This window comes from Solanum verrucosum, unplaced genomic scaffold (genome assembly GCF_900185275.1).
Source record: "Solanum verrucosum unplaced genomic scaffold, falcon-dt-bn FXZP01000278.1, whole genome shotgun sequence".
Lineage (NCBI taxonomy): Eukaryota > Viridiplantae > Streptophyta > Magnoliopsida > Solanales > Solanaceae > Solanum > Solanum verrucosum.
In genome coordinates this window covers 3921015-3937730 of record NW_026020332.1, presented here as the reverse complement: position 1 = coordinate 3937730, position 16716 = coordinate 3921015, and the positions used below count along the sequence as shown (strand labels likewise).

General features: G+C 36.2%; 1 protein-coding gene across 1 annotated transcript; it reads right to left on the bottom strand.

The window, feature by feature from the left end:
• Positions 1 to 385: 385 nt before the first annotated feature.
• LOC125836204 (lecithin-cholesterol acyltransferase-like 4) lies at positions 386 to 14097 on the bottom strand. The gene is made up of 11 exons (XM_049515321.1): positions 13666 to 14097; positions 13394 to 13485; positions 12353 to 12471; positions 11878 to 12013; positions 11675 to 11726; positions 3467 to 3567; positions 2737 to 2919; positions 2340 to 2497; positions 2146 to 2200; positions 1977 to 2030; positions 386 to 1007 (listed from the first exon to the last, which is right to left on the bottom strand). The coding sequence occupies exons 1-11, from the start codon at positions 13904 to 13906 to the stop codon at positions 591 to 593; spliced, it is 1608 nt and encodes a 535-aa protein (XP_049371278.1). The 5' UTR covers positions 13907 to 14097; the 3' UTR covers positions 386 to 590.
• Positions 14098 to 16716: the final 2619 nt, after the last annotated feature.

Sequence of the window (16716 nt, the reverse complement as noted above, 5' to 3'; positions counted from 1 at the left end):
GGAGGTAGTTGTTCCTTTTAATAAAAGTAAATATATGTTTTTATCAAACTTTTCCAAATTCAAAATACCAATCACTTTTTGATTGGTGTAACAACATTTGTTTAATTGATCAAAACTATTTTAGAATCTTTGCAACCTTTTCACTGAGTTGCAAAGAAGTCTTTAGTTGTCTTCATAATTTTACCTTGAAAGACTCCGTTTCACGCCTTACAGCCATATGCGTTTGCTCGTATCACCTGGCTTATTCTCGATACTCATTCGTTCACTAACTTCTCTTTCATTTTCAGATGGAGTTTAGAACTCCTCCATTGTTGATTTTTTTAAGATTAGCATCATCAACACATGTTGTGGTTTCACATTTGACATTGGCATTTAAAGTAACAAGTGATGAACAAGAAATCAAGTTTCTTATTTGATTCATCCACATCACATACTTGATAATGTTAATATGCGCGCACACACATATATATACATACATACATGGTTCTGTTCAGGAACACGACTAGTTTGTATATACAGAAGAAATCAGGAAGAATAGACAGATGGATATAAAACAATAAAGCCCCTTTGACCATATGGTAAAATAAGTTTCAAGCCCTTGCAGAGACAGACATGGCATTCAACTCTACATGTTGCTTACCTTCACTTTTAGGGTGGACAATAACAGTCGCATGGGCTTCTTCCCACGTAGTATTGTCATCTCCAACATGAGAGACAGATATAGAACCCACCTTTGTCTTTCCGCTATCTGCATTCTCTTTCCCATCCTGGCTTTCTGAAACAATTTCCCACTCCTCTCTAAGAGAAGTTACATCCAAGCCTTTCTCGTGGTGCCTTTCGATGTCAAATGAAGTGGGTAGGATAACATAATCGTTGGTTGGATTGTAATAAGGATCATGATCTGCTCTTAACCAGTGCTTGATCACTCTAAACACATGGCGGTCACAGATGATTCCTCTGTGATCTCCAGGGACTCCAACCCTAGCTTCTGCTTTAAGCCCATCAGCCTGCCAGAAAGTATAGCACATTGAACCATATTTCTTGAGAAGGATAGCACATCAAACCATATAACTTTAACATTTGTCAGGATCAGGTAGTTATAAAAGCAGAGAAAAAACAATCACTTCTTACATTACTGTGCAGGGTAGGTTAGCAGAAAAATCTAATGGTGGCAACAGTTTCAAATTTAAATAATTTTTTTTTTTTAATTACTTCCATTTTTTTCTCATTTACACAGGAACATTGTGCTGGCAGCCCTTAAACAGCACTGGCTCAAACTTCTGAGGCACCAAAGAAATAACCAAGAATCCACGTCTTCTTGGTAAGCACCTTACTATCTGAACGTTTTTTTTTTTACATTACTAGGAATTAAAAGCGAACCAAACCCTGGTCCCTGAAGGTACTTGGTTTTCAACAGAGCACTTATTCAAAGTGAACGTTGGTGAGATTCCAACATCTAAAAGCAGGAAATGAAAAGATACAAGAGAAAACAACACAAGACAGATCTAAAAATGCTCAACTTTAAAGATGTAACTAGGCATATAACTAAAGCCAAGATCTCGTGCAAATTAACATCTTTAACAGTAAGAGCAATTAAGAGAGGCAAGAATGATAAAGATAAGAAATGTTTATACTGCAAATTAACCCTAAACACAACATGTTAAGAATAAATGAAAGGACCTAGGCTAATGAATCTGCTATAACCAAATATGTGCTTTAGGCTTTCCTTCCTTCCATTCTCCCCCTACTACATCCCAAGTCCAAGCAGAATATATAACACTAGTTCAAGAAAGGAAGTGTGACGCCTTTTAACTTAAAAACAACACATACCACATTCTATGATACATTGGTTCCAATTTGGCAAGCAAAAGAGAACATACAAGATGGTCTAAAGTATTATTAAAGATCTCTCTAGAAATGTAATTAAATAAAAGATTCATATCACGATCACATGAGGCAAAATGTAGAGCATATACCTTCGCAGATTCTGTTGGAACTGTACCATCTCCATCAACCGATATGTAGTTGGACTGTGAATATGCATAAAAAATGCTAGTCAGAGAGACCAGTGGGAAAAGACAAAAGGAAAAAATTAAAATACATAATTCAGTCAGACCAGTCCAAAGTCAAATAAAACAATGTTACCTGGACAAATGGTAATTGTTGAAGATCAGAAATGGGTGCATTCTGACTTCCATAACTGCAAAGAAGCCAATTCAGTGACCAGATTCCCATGAATTAGAACTATAAACAGTATATAAACACACATATTCATTATTCACATCCATATTCAGACAAATAAAAAATTGAGATCCAAATATTTAAGAAAGAAATAGTACCAGACACTATGAGGCGTCTCATAATTGGTCCCATAGATGTTGTAAAACTTAACTTTATCAGGAACCTTTGCATGGCACAAAATCTCTCGGGTCTTATTAGCCCATTTCAAGAGTTCCAGATTGAATGGCAAAGAAATTTTTTCTCCATTATAAGTAACCTGCAAAGATGGATAAATGAATTTTATAGTTGCCGTTCAACTTCCAAAGAGATGAAACAACAACAATAATGTGTGGTTCAAGGTCAATATACAGACAGCTCAAGAGAGGGGGAAAAGGAAATGCATTTTACTTCAATGATAAGTCTATAACCTATACAGAAGCCCTGCAATGAGGAGACCTCATGAAAACCAGCTTTTCAGTATAAATTGTTTGACATTCTATTCCATGGCCAGCTCACCTTGTTGTTTGAAAGAGCTAACTCATACACTGATACAGCTTCCAGTGGAGAGTAAGACTCGAGTACAACGGAGGACTCTCCATTACTGTTAGATTTTTCCTTCCAAATTTCTAAAAGTGGTGCATGCTCCCAGTGGAAATCAGGGCACCCCATTAATTCATATATTGACGGACACTCGATCAACTGCAAGACCAAATATCAGATGTAATTGATCTATCAAAGAAAGTAGTTTTTGCTAACAAAATTACAAACGAGTCTCTTGTCCATATTGCTAGACAAATTCCCAATAATGGATGCTTTAATATGCAACTGAAGTCTAACCAATAAATAGATATCAAAGAAACTATCCAAGAAAAAGACAAATGGCACACCTAATAATCAGATTGGAGAACATATTATCAACAAAACCACCCCTATGAATGTATGAGTAGCACTGTGGGTTAATCAAATTAAGAAACATAGAGCCTCATAAAATATGCAAAACCGTGCCTCCGTCTATCATTAATTACTGTTTTACATTGACCAACATATATAAAAATCTAGACACAAATTTCAACAAGATGGCAGAAACAAAGAAGAAAAACTGACTATGCATACATGACACAGAACTAAGCACTGTCTAACAAAACAGTGCAAGAAATCTAGATAACAAAGTACGCAAATGGATGGAGGGAAGAGAGAAAAGGGAGAAAAGATCACAGTGCAATTCAAGTGGAGTTGAAACACAAACCAGCTGATGCATACTCCACTTGGATATGAAAAACCTCTCTTCCCACCCATGCACAAATGACGTTCCGTTCAATAATGAAGAGGTAATATATCCAGGAGCACCTGTAACGTGATCAACCACATAAACGAATCACATCAATCAGAATATCAAATTAAAAACCGTAAGACACAAAAGAACGCCATAAACCATGCCAGCACCACTAATTGATCTTTAGCTTACAAGGAGACGGAGGAATAAAGTTGCAATAATTTGGAATGTAAGAATTTAAGAAACAAAATCACTGATATTAATTCCAAAACTATAGCCTAAAAGATTGGATATTATCCCTTGCAGATCCAAGGTTCCACACCAAATTGATAACATCATAATTATACAAAATGCAGATTCTCCTACAATCAATATCCTGAAACGCTACCATTCTAAAGGGTGAGTAAGGCTAACAGTAAAGAAGCAGTAGAAACATTTCGAGGCAGATCAAAATTAGATATTTAAGCTCAATCTGAAATCATAGTACCGTACAATCTGTGCTTTCTGTACAATACTGTCTAGATAGTCCTGGAGAACATAATTAAGTCTATTAGACTGTTTGCCTCCAACTGTTCATAGATGTTCATGGAAAACAAAATTAAGTCTATTAGACTGTTCGCCTCCAAATGTTTAAATATCAAAAGCAAGATCTGTTACATACATTATCCTTTTCTTCAATTTTCTTTTGGGTTTATTTCGATTTTGATCAAAATTAAGCCTATAGGTATGCGTTCAAGCTCTAAAGTACTGTTGTCTTACCAATATCTTTCCTGTGATAGCCTAAGGCCTTATTACATGTTAGAATACCATACTCAACAAGGATGATATATAAACTTACAAGAAGATTAAGCTACATTAAGCAGATAGGATTTAAGATAAGTCTTTACTTGAGTATCATTTACCAATCTCACCTATTTATCAAAAACTGTTTCAATGGCTGAGCCTTCAAAGATTGAACTTATAGATTATTGCATACCGGTTTACTAGACAGTATGGCGTTTGGCCTCAATAGGCAAATATAATTACCTTTTCTTTTTGATAAGTAATACTGACAAATATGATTACGTTTATGTCGTTACATCATCGTTCTTTGCTAATCAATGTCTACAAGTCTTCTTCTCATTCTATAGACAGTTACACAACCATGCCAAAAGATAATTCATACATGAAATTAGACATATAGATTAACATAAAATTTAAACTTGATTTTTTGTAAGTTAAAATTAAGATCTTTTTTTAAAAAGAAAAACTAACCTAGAAATTGAAAATCAAAAAATACTCACTCCTTCCCATGTTAGTTGTCAACTTTCCCCTTAACAAACCCCTTAAGAAATCATAATGTCAACTTCCCAGACGATCAAGATGAGATGCCTTAGTCTTTTGTTTTTTTGGTGTGAGCAAGATTTAGTGGGGGAAGTAGATAGTTTAGTGAAGTTTATAGGACAATTATAAATTTTTGAAAATTTGGTTTTTGTTTTTTGATTCGAAAATGATGGCACCCCCAGGGGGTTTGTAAATCCCTCCTCATCAATTTCTTGATGAGGTCTTTTGTGTGAATACAAAGTTACCTATTTCAAAAAAAAAGAAATCATAATGAGAAGGGTAGTTTTACTAATTTACCCCTTAAGAAATCTTTTTGGAACTTTACAAACTTGTTTACACTTCCAAAAAAGAATAAATTGTAAAGATAAAATGGAAAAAATTTAATTAATTATATCTTGATTTTGTGAATTGACAAGTAATTTGGGACAACTCTTTATAGTAAGGTGGACAACTAATATGGGATGGAGGGAGTAGAACATAACATTTCCTTTTTCAACATTACAAAAAGATGTATCAAATTTAATACTAAACAATAATCTCCCATGGGTAGGAGTCAGGAAGCAGACAGCAAAACTGTGGCCTATTTGCTTTAAAAGGCAAAACCTAAGCTAGGGATGAAAGAAAAGTAAGCTTTGGAAATACTTGTGGCAAGATCTCACACCTCTAAAAGCGAAGTTCTTCTATACATTTTCCATTTAACAATAATGCAATGATGGTTCAGTGTAGATCAGAGAACGGATATTTGTTACACTTCAGAAGAAAACAGGTGTATTCAAATTTCAGCTACAGATGGTGCCAGCTCATTGCTTTGGGCTTCTTATAGAAGTGAAAACTTGTATGTGAAGTCATGTTACAAAAGTCTAGCAACTGAATTCTGCAACTCCCCATAATAGCTTTGGAAAATGATTTGGAGACCTAAAGGGCCATAGAAGGTAGCTTGTTTTTACTGGATGCTGGGCATGATTCATGTCTTAGTCAAATTTGAGGATAAGAGGCTTCAGATTTGCAGTAGATTCTTTTTGTGAACTAAGGAGATAAGAGAACCACAGACATCTCTTATTTTATTTGGTACTGCCCTGCCAGTTATGGACTAGCTTCTGAATTGCCTGGGTTAAATTTTTCTCTTTGAAATGCCATCACGGCAAGAAGCAGCCAGAGTCAAGGCGGGCGATTGGTTTTGGAATGGCCGGAGACTATCGTTGGACTGGTGGTCTCCACTAGTTGATCTGGACACGAAGGTGCTACCATTGGGAGATCGATGGATCAAAGCCTTCGGAATCCCATTACATGCTTGGTCTAAAAGTTCATTCCAAAAGATCGGCGAACTATGTGGTGGTTATGTTGATATTGATGAAGACACAAAGAAAAGATCCAATTTACTTTGGGCGAGAATCTGTATCAAGGACAAAAACAGAAACCTACCATGTAAATTGGAGTTAAAAGTTGCTGATTTAAGCTATGAAATTTGGGTGATTCCTGATGCTCACACAAAATTATGGGACACCGGTGAACAAGCTGACCGGAAAGGAAAAAGGAAGGTCGGTGAAGAAGAGGCGGGGTTTTCAAGGAAAGCAGAAGTCAACACAGTGGTCAGACCTCTGGCACAGCACGTGCCCTTCACAGTTGATTCAAATTTGCCAGCTAATCAAATAGTGGGGTCAAACACTAATATCAATGGAATAAGAAAAAGGGCTGACTTTAACTCTAAAGCTGGGCCATCAGGATATAAAGGTAAGGCTTTTTTCAAAAGAGGCCCAAATCAGGATAAAAGAAATAATAAGAGGAAAAATACTTGGACACCCAGGGCCCAAGATCCTTGTATTTTTAACTCACGATGTTCTCCTGCTCGGGAGTTTCTAGACCCGATTACCTTTGACCTACAAGCCTTAGAACGACAGCGAGTGGTGTTCGATAATGAGGACTTTGACTGCCATAGCAACTGTGAAGCGGATGACGAAGGAGACGAGGGGAGTACTTATTCTTTATCTTTGCACGACTTTCAAGATCAATCTCTTGAAATTCCAAAGCAAATTACATGTCTCATTGATGCTGCTACTGACTCAGATCAGTCATCCATCTCCCGTAATAATGATCATCTTCCTCTTCCTTGGCATGGTGAAGGTATCCCTGGTCAGCAGGTTATACATACTCCTTCAGTCATCTCTACTTCTAAATTGACAAAGTTAGTCATGGTTAAGGCTTGCAAAGCTTTCGGCGTTAATGCTATCGGATTTGAGCATGAATTACTGGGCATGATTCTCAGAATGGATCAACGAAGACAAGATCAGGCTAAATAGAGGGTTTCATCATCAGAAGGTGACTCGAAGATGAAGAAGAAAAAAGGGGCAACTGAATTAAAAAGGTTATCTTCGGGTTTAAATCAAGATGTTGAACCAATCAAGGCGAGGGGTAGGAGTCACAAAGCACAATCCAGATGAGAATAAAAATTCTCAGTTGGAATGTCAGGAGTCTGAATGACAGTAGGAAGCGGAGTACCATTAAGTCTCTATTAATGAAGTGGAAGGCTGACATAGTTTGTCTTCAAGAAACTAAAATTGAGGATTGGTCACAACAACTAGTCAATTCTCTTTGGGGGAACAGATGGGCCAGCTGGGCAGAATTACAAGCAAACGGTACCAGGGGGGGAATCATAATTTTGTGGGATAAAAGGTTCTGGAAAAGTGTCAACATTGAACCAGGAACCTACTCAGTCTCTGTAATTTTAGAGAGTATCCAGGAACAATTCAGATGGTGCTATACAGGAGTGTATGGACCACATACAAACAGCGAAAGGGAGGATCTTTGGTATGAACTAGCCTCGATTAGGGGCACTTGGGATGGTCAATGGGTGTTGGGAGGAGATTTCAATGTGTGCAGATTTGACTACGAAAAATTCAACTGTCATAGAAGGACTAGAGCCATGGAGAACTTCTCAGAAACCATACTAGATTTAGGACTCATGGATTTACCTCTGCGAGGAGCGCAATATACATGGTCAAGAGGAACTGGGCTTTTGCAGGCATTGAGAATTGATAGATTCTTGATCTCATCAGAGTGGAATGACAGTTTTAAGACAATAAAGCAAGTGGCCCTTCCTAGAGTAATATCTGACCACAAACCTTTGATGCTTGAATGTGGGGAATGGGACTCTAGCTCATCCTACTTCAAGTTTGAAAACATGTGGTTACAGGCTGAGGGGTTCCTTGATTCAGTTAAAAACTGGTGGAGTAGCTATGAAGTAGAGGGCAGTCCTGATTTCGTTCTAGTACAAAAGTTGAAATATCTAAAAAAGGATATCTCTACTTGGAATAAGGAGGTATTTGGGAAGTTGGAAGAACAAAGAAGCCAGGCTTTGAATGACCTCACTAATCTAGAACAATCTTCTGAAGGCAGAATCCTTTCCGAGGCTGAAAATGCTCAAATGATTAACTTGCAGACACATTTAGAACAATTAGCAAAGATTGAGGAGGTTTCATGGAGACAAAAGTCAAGATGTTTATGGCTTAAGGATGGGGACAGGAACACTAAGTACTTTCAGAGAGTGGCTAATGCTAATAGAAGGTACAATTCTATTGATAAGCTAAAAATAGCGGAGCATGTAATTGAGGATAAAAGAGAGATCAAAGAGGAAATTTTGAGCTACTATCAGCATCTGTATACAGAAAATGAACCATGGAGACCATTGGCTAGATTTGAGAATTTAGCTAGAATCTCTGAAGCAGAAAGTACTTGGCTGGAAAGGGAGTTTGAAGAGGAAGAGATCTTCTCAGTTATTAAAAGTTGTGCTCCTGATAAGGCTCCGGGGCCGGATGGTTTTACCATGGCATTTTTCCAACATGCCTGGGAGATTATCAAGTACGAGATCATCAAAGCATTGAGACACTACCACCAACACTGCCACATGGTCAAATCTGTAAATGCCACTTTCATATCCTTGATTCCTAAAAAGAAAGGGGCAATTGAGCTTAGAGATTATAGACCAATCAGCCCTATTAGCAGCATTTACAAGATAACATCAAAGCTTCTGGCAAACAGGCTCAAAACAGTGATTGGAAAATTGGTTTCTGGAAGCCAAAATGCATTTGTTCGAGGAAGGCAAATATCAGATGCAGCCCTCATTGCTAATGAAGCTCTAGATTGGAAAATAAAGAGTGGAGAACTAGGGTTGCTAGTGAAGCTAGACATTGAGAAAGCTTTTGACAAAGTAAGCTGGTCATACTTACTTACTATCCTGAGGCAAATGGGGTTTGGCGAAAGATGGATAAGATGGATGAAATTCAGTATCACAACAGTCAAGTATTCTATAGTGGTGAATAGATCACCTGTGGGTTTCTTCCCTCCCCAAAGAGGGATTAGACAGGGTGATCCTATTTCACCATTCTTATTCATCTTGGCAATGGAAGGCCTCAGCAAAATGATTCAGAAAGCAAGTTCTTTGCATTGGATTGAGCCATTTAAGATAGGAAGAGATCCGACATCTCAAGCTAATGTATCGCATCTGCTCTATGCAGAGGATACATTGATTTTCTGTGGTGCTGAAAGATCACAAGTGATGCAGCTTAATCTAACTTTGTTTATTTTTGAAGCTATTTCAGGTTTACACATGATTATGCAAAAGAGCACTATCTACCCAGTTAATGAAGTTTTAAATCTGGAGGAGCTGGCTGATATCATGGGCTGCAACATTGGCTCATTTCCTTCCACTTATTTGGGTCTTCCTTTGGGTGCTCAGCATAAATCCACTGAAATTTGGACAGGGGTTATTGGAAAGTTTGAGAAGAGGTTGGCAACATGGCAAATGCAATACCTCTCCTTTGGTGGTAGAGTAACACTTATCAATAGTGTTCTAGACAGTTTACCTACTTATTACATGGCCTTGCTCCCAATGCCAAGTGAGGTTATAGAAAAGATTGACAAGATAAGAAGGGACTTCCTCTGGAAAGGCAACAGGGAGAAACACAAATTTCATCTCATCAAATGGGAGAAGGTCACACAACCAAAATACCAAGGAGGTCTTGGCATTAAGAACCTTGCAGCCCACAACAAAAGTATGATGATGAAGTGGCTTTGGAGATACAACTTGGAAGACGCAGGGCTCTGGAAAGAGGTCATCATAGCTAAGCATGGAAGGCTGAATCAATGGTGCTCAAATATTACTACACTTCCTTACGGAGTGGGACTGTGGAAGAGTATTAGGATGTTGTGGGTTACATTTGATCAGAATGCTTACTTTGAACTGGGCAATGGTGTACTCCTAAAATTTTGGACAGACAAATGGCTTGGAAATACCACTCTTCAGGAGGATTTCCCAGATTTGTTTAGAATTGCTCAAGATCCCAATTCTATTATTGCTGCTAATAGAGAAGGGATCAATTGGGATATAAGATTTAGAAGAAATATGCACGATTGGGAAGTGAATGATCTGGTAGACCTTTTTGCTAGACTACAACATTGTCACATTAATCTCCAGGCAGCTGATAAGCTCAAATGGGGACACCAGAAAGGAGTTTATACAGTCAAGGAAGGGTATCAACAGTTGTGCTCTAGAAACCCCGTGATAGCTAACTGGCCCTGGAAACTCATTTGGAGGACCAAGCTACCACCTAAGGTAGTTTTTTTTACCTGGATAGCTCTATATGAGGCATGTCTCACCCAAGACAACATAAAGAAAAGAAAAATCCAATTCCCAAACAGATGCTATATGTGCAAAAAAGAGGCTGAAACCCCCAGACACCTTCTTCTTCATTGTGAGGTGGCCTCAAAATTATGGAGCATGTTTTTTTGTCTCTCTGGCATCAATTGGACCACACCCCTCACTGTTAAGGATGCATATGAGAGTTGGAGTCTATGGAAAGTTGACAAAGCCATCAAGAAGATCTGGAATACCTGCTTGTATTTTTTGGTGTATTTGGTTAGAGAGGAACAAGAGATGTTTTGATGGAGAGTCAACTGCTTTAGGCATTTTGAAGACTAGGTGCACTGTGTATCCTGCTGTTAATGCAGAACAACTTCAGGATTTTACTAACTCATTAGCTCTGGCTTAGATAGTTTGTATAGTTAGCTAGAGATTTTTTTGTAAGCTCAAATGCCATATCTTGTAAATTATGCATCTTCCTAATGCTGTTATTAATACCACTTATCTTATCAAAAAAAAAGTGCAGAGCAGAACAGACGAGAAATTCTTACCTTTCTTTAAAGAGAAAAAGAGAAAAAAGGACCGAAGAAAAAGTTGTTGATATAGATGTGTTGAGATATAAAAAATGGATGTTCAAGTTTTTTTAAGCTCTTTGGCATAATTTAAACAGTGTAATGAGGAACTAGCATGATACATTTCCTATGCTCAACACTGCAGTGAATACTACTTCATTAGTTATACATCTATTTTGTTGGTCCCTCAACCTCCTAAAAAATAAAAGAGTGAGGGGGGGCAGAGAGAAATAATACTATATTTACAGAGATTTGAAGTGTTTTTTTATGACAAGGGAAACCCGCAACCGCTATCCTTTGGATGTGCACAGGGTAAAGTCCTCACTCCTATGCAATAGCTCGCAAACCACACAAGCGAGGTAACCCACACTAGGCAAGCCTGGTACGACGCGCTCGACCCAGAAGGCAAACCCCTTGCTTTCGTTGGCAAGGGGTTTCGAACTTGAGACCTCCAACATGGAAGTCTCAAGCCCAAACCAAGTGTATATGTAACATGATAACATGTATATGAATAGATAGACGAAGTTTAACACTTCCAAAGAAATCTTAGAAAAGTTAATCAGGAATATATACCTTGCCTAAACTAAAAAACATGTGGAGACATCATTAGGATACCATGCAGCTTACTTGAAATGACAAAGAGTTGCTTACCTTGGAATGGTGCAGCTATTGCAATCCAATTCTTCACATATTTTTCAAAGATCTGCAAATACGACATTCATTAAAAGATTAAAACTAAAATAAATATTTTTAGGGCCAAGAAGAGTGGTAAGGAAGTGAAGCGGACAAGAAGAGTGGTTAGGAAGTGAAGTAGCAGGGCAGAAATACAAAAAGAAAGGGAGAGGAGGCTTTACATCACTGTGGAGAGCCATGAAACATTTAACCAGAAGACCACCCATAGAATGACTTATGATGTTTATCTTTTTGCCTCCTGATGCAGTATGTATGGATTCTAGCTTTTGAGCAAAACACTCCATTGTTTCCTGAAGCCTGGAGGGAAAAAAAAATGGATAAAGCAAAATTTTCAGCATTAACACATGGCAAACGTCTTCAACACAAAATATGAGTATGTAATAGCAATGTCTGAGTGAGTCACCCACTAAATTTAGATAGTAAACAATATTAAGATATGATAATGGAGAAACACCACATTGAGAGTATGTGGTTATATATTGTTAAGAAAAGGATTAAATCTGTAAAAGACATCTCTATTTCAGTTCTTCAAGGAGGATTAAGAAACACATAAAATTAGTGACACATGGTGATCGTTAACAGGGAAAACATTTACTGGAAATCATGTTCAATATCTATTAAATGACCAGCAGCTACCTGTTGCTCTGCCGGAAATCATAGCCAAACCCAAATAGTGTTTTTCCTTCTTGGTAACCCCAGCTGAGCATCTCAACTATCATATCATGGTAATAATACACACAATCAGACCCCACAATCTGCAAAAGAGGACGAGGTGAAGAAATCAAATTTCTGATTTCATAAAAAAGTCATTACAATATTGACTTTAATATTTTAGCACATACAACTGAATCATTATGAAAAAAATCAATTTGTTTCCAGACACAAACCCTTCATTCTCTCTTGTACTTGAAGGTTCTAGAATTATAGCACTTTTGTCCTGCCCCCTAATCCATTGCAGCCCCCCTGACCGTTTATTTCCCCTATACATCAGAAGGATTTTAAACTTACTGCATTCTACCTCGTGTCACCCTTAATGGTAAGGAACTTTATAAAATGACTCCTCTTTGTAATAACTTCTCTTTTCAATAAAACTAAAGAAAGAACTTAGACTGATTTGTTCAATGAATTATCTATGCTGTTTACTGTGTGCATTTCTAAAAACCGTAATGTGTCCACTTATTCCCTTCAAATAGTTCATCATTAGCAGGTGAAAGAAACTTAATTGTCCTTGCTGTGTCTCTAACGAGAAAGAACTTACTGGGAATCTCTTAGCTGAAAAGCAAGTCGAAGATCTAGATCAACTACACCTGACCAATCCAATGCTTAAAGTATTACCTTGAAATACATGTACAAGTCTACAAGAATACTCCATTGTTCAAAATAATGTTACACGGACGATGAAATGCTCAAACACGATTGAGCGCTTCCCTCTCTTTGGTAATTCCAATTTCTATCCCTCTTAACACTGATTCAGTACGTAAAACCCTAATCTATAGTGCTTTATTGTTTAGTTTGTGACACAATGGTTATTTTGATTTATCACTGGCACAAATCTCAGCACTGCTCCAGTACGATTATATACTTAGGTTCCCGAATTGACAATCATGTATGACTCAATAAATAACCTTCTACAATTTCAACACAATGACTACGCATAGTTAGTGCAAGGCAGCTAACCATGTCGGGATCCAAATTATCAATAGCATATAGTCCATATCTGTCTTCCGGGACCTCAATGCTTGTGTCAGGGTCTAAATTGGTAGTTTTACCTGTTTCATAACACCCAAAAGGAAAAAAATAAGATAAATAACATCAAAATACAAGCTTTAACACCTAAAACCAGCTTCATCTTTCCCTATACTCTATCAACATACAGCCTTTAAGAGCACAACAGCAGAAATTATCAATAACTACAAAATAGCTAGTGAAAAATCCTAAATTTAACTTACCAGTAGAAGGGTCAAAGCGACACCATAACTTATCACAAAACTCATGATCGGCATCAAGTATTCGGACCCAAACCCGTTCGGTCCGACCCGTTTTCTTATCAACAGCGTTGAGAATCGACCCGGCGACACCCGGAACTAACAGAACTGGATCAAGGTTCGGGTCAATATACTCCTGAGGCTTCTTGATCAGCTTCAGCCACATCTCTATTGACTTAATCAGCTCCTCTATTAACATCGCCATTCCCCAAACGTCAAATTGCAGATTTCAGAAATTGAAGAAAAAAGTGAAACAAACGGTAAATTTAGAGTTTAATTCAATGAAATTGAATGAGAAATAGGGTGAACTTTAGGGTTTTTTTCTGGATAAGGAAAGGGAAGGCGGAGGTATGCGGCGATTGATGGCGGAGAAGAGCCGTGGAGTTGACGGAAAGTGATCAGAGAATCTGAAGTCTAATCACAATTTTTATTGTACGTTTCATAGCGAATTACTATTTTACCCTCAAAGTAGATAAAGGCATCACAAGAGTATTCACAATATTAAAAAATCGCATCGTTCAGAAAATATGTCAGTGAAATAAAATAGAAAATGGTTTCATTTTAGTATGTGAAAAATTTGCTTCTGTCTCAATTTATATGAGCTAGTTTACTTTATTACGAAATTTAAAAAAGAAAGACTTTTAAAATTTATGGTCTAAAATAAATCATAAATTTTTGTGTGACTATAAATCATTTCATTAAAGATAAAATGAATATTTTAAAGTTAAATTGTTACTACTAAATATAGAAACGTGTTATTCTTTTTTAAATTGACCAAAATAAGTGAGTTATACAAATTGGGACAGAGAGGGAGTACTAATTAATTTGTTGAATAGTCATTTGCTTAACTAAATTCAATTTGATTTTTTGGTTATTACTTTGTATACATGATAAATTGTTATAGTATCACTGAAATATTGATCGTTATTGATTTAATTGTTAAGATTTTACATACAAATAAATCATTGTAAGTCACTTAGAAGTAAGTGACAAACCACATGAACCATACACATGAAATGTATATCTTGTTCAAAAATAAATATTAATACCTTATAAAATAACTAAGAATTGAGATGATTAAGAATAAAAATATAAAACTAAATCTAAAGTCAAGGAGATCGATCAGAACAAAAACATAAGTTCTACACCAAGTTTATTTTCATAAGATTTACAATCAAAATTCAGGAAGTTAAAACTTAGAAAACTAGTTGGCCAGTTTCTCCGACCATACTTGTAGCACCACTTCTACCACCAAAGCTAGGTAGGGGTTCGTAGATTCGGACAAATTCTTTAACTTTTTTCTAAATTCTGTATTTATATTAGAAAATTAAATATATAGATATATATATTATATATATTTATATGAATTTGTAAATTTTCTAACAAAATTAATTGATAGTTCAGTGGTAAGGAAGGGCGGTGAAAATGCTTTTCACACTAGTATTGTGGATTCGAACCCCTCTATATATCAACAAAAAATGCATGCTTTGTAATATTTTTCTCTTCTATCCTAAAATTTAAAACCTCCAATAAATTCCTAATTCTGACTCTACCTCTGACCTACATCACCATCTCTAGTGCTTCTACCTCTCATATCCCCACCTTCATTATCTCCAATATTTGCATTAATATATGTTACATGCTTCATTCTCATCTGAATCATCACCACCAACGTTTGGTACAATCATCATCTTTCCAATCTATATATGCAGTCAATCCAGCTTTCGAAATGATTTTAGTGTCTTGACTTTTCACATTACTGCCCAATGTAACATCACATATCGCGTAAGATTAGTAGGGGTAGAGTGTTATCTTGTCTTGCAAAGGTTCCTTATAGTTCTTGACATATATTGTTTATTATGTTTCGATTAACATACTACTCCCTCCGTCCCTATTTAGTTGTCCACTTTAGAAATGACACACATATTAAGGCAATAATGATTAGCATAGTGAAGTTACAATTTTACCCTTATAGTACAATTTACAATTTCAAAATAAATAACTCAAGATAACTAATCAATGCTCTGCGAAGTTCATAAGTTTGTTTACTGTATTTATGACAAATTTTCACTTCAAAATTACAGTCACTTCTTTAAATTCAAGTGAAATAAATTATAACACACTTTTACAATTTTTTGGAGGCTCGTAGCCATAATGTAATTGGAACAGAGAATGAACGAAATTATGATGCCTACACAAAACTCATTCTCTTAGTAAAATTTCGGAAGTAATATTTTCAACATTTTACCAAATGTTTTTTGTAATTCTAGATCGTCAAATATCTCTTCTCCTTCTTCAGGAAATTTGTTCAAATCAAATTTGCCTGCTGCAATATGCTTAATTTTTCCCTTTGAATCTTCTAATGCTTCTATTTGATCTTCATCTTTCCTTTTTAAATTTTTGACTTCAATAATTTTTGGATCTTCAATCAATATAAGTGAGCCTTCTACTTTGATAGGAGTATTAGTTGAAACTTCAAGTTTATTTTTATCCATTTTTTTGAGTTAAAAAATTATTCAAAATTTTTACTCATAAACTAACGAAATGTTTTATGGGTAACTTAAAGGATTATGTAACTCCCCAAGTATAATAAATGTATTGTCTAGTTCCAATAAGGATGAATTACAACTTACTAGAAATTTTCAAGAAGTTTAAATGAGGGTATAATAGAAATTTTTTTTTTGTCCTTTCTTGATTTGTCAAAATGGACAAGTAAATAGGGACAGCTAAAAGAGAAAATATGGACAAGTAAATAGGGACATAGGGAGTATTTGCTAATGTTATTATTCTTTCTTGTGAACTTTACACTATTTTTCGTATTGATTGCTATGTATATATACAGTGGCGGAGCCACATGTAATTAAGGGGTGTCGACCGACACCCCTTCATCGGAAAATTACATTGTATAGCTAGAATAAAAATATTTTTGTTATGTATATATATTACACATTGACACTCCTTGACTTCTACACAATTTTATTTCTTTATATTTTGGTACCCCTTAGGCGAAATTCT

What these genes read in the sequence shown, in the direction of transcription:
- LOC125836204 (XM_049515321.1), bottom strand. Translation starts at nt 13,906, where the DNA reads ATGGCGATGTTAATAGAGGAGCTGATTAAGTCAATAGAGATGTGGCTG. An exon ending in TCATGGCTCTCCACAGTGAT is followed by an intron (nt 11,727 to 11,877) that starts GTAAAGCCTCCT and finishes TCGTATTTGCAG; the next exon opens with ATCTTTGAAAAATATGTGAA. An exon ending in TTCCAACAGAATCTGCGAAG is followed by an intron (nt 1,008 to 1,976) that starts GTATATGCTCTA and finishes ACTTTCTGGCAG; the next exon opens with GCTGATGGGCTTAAAGCAGA.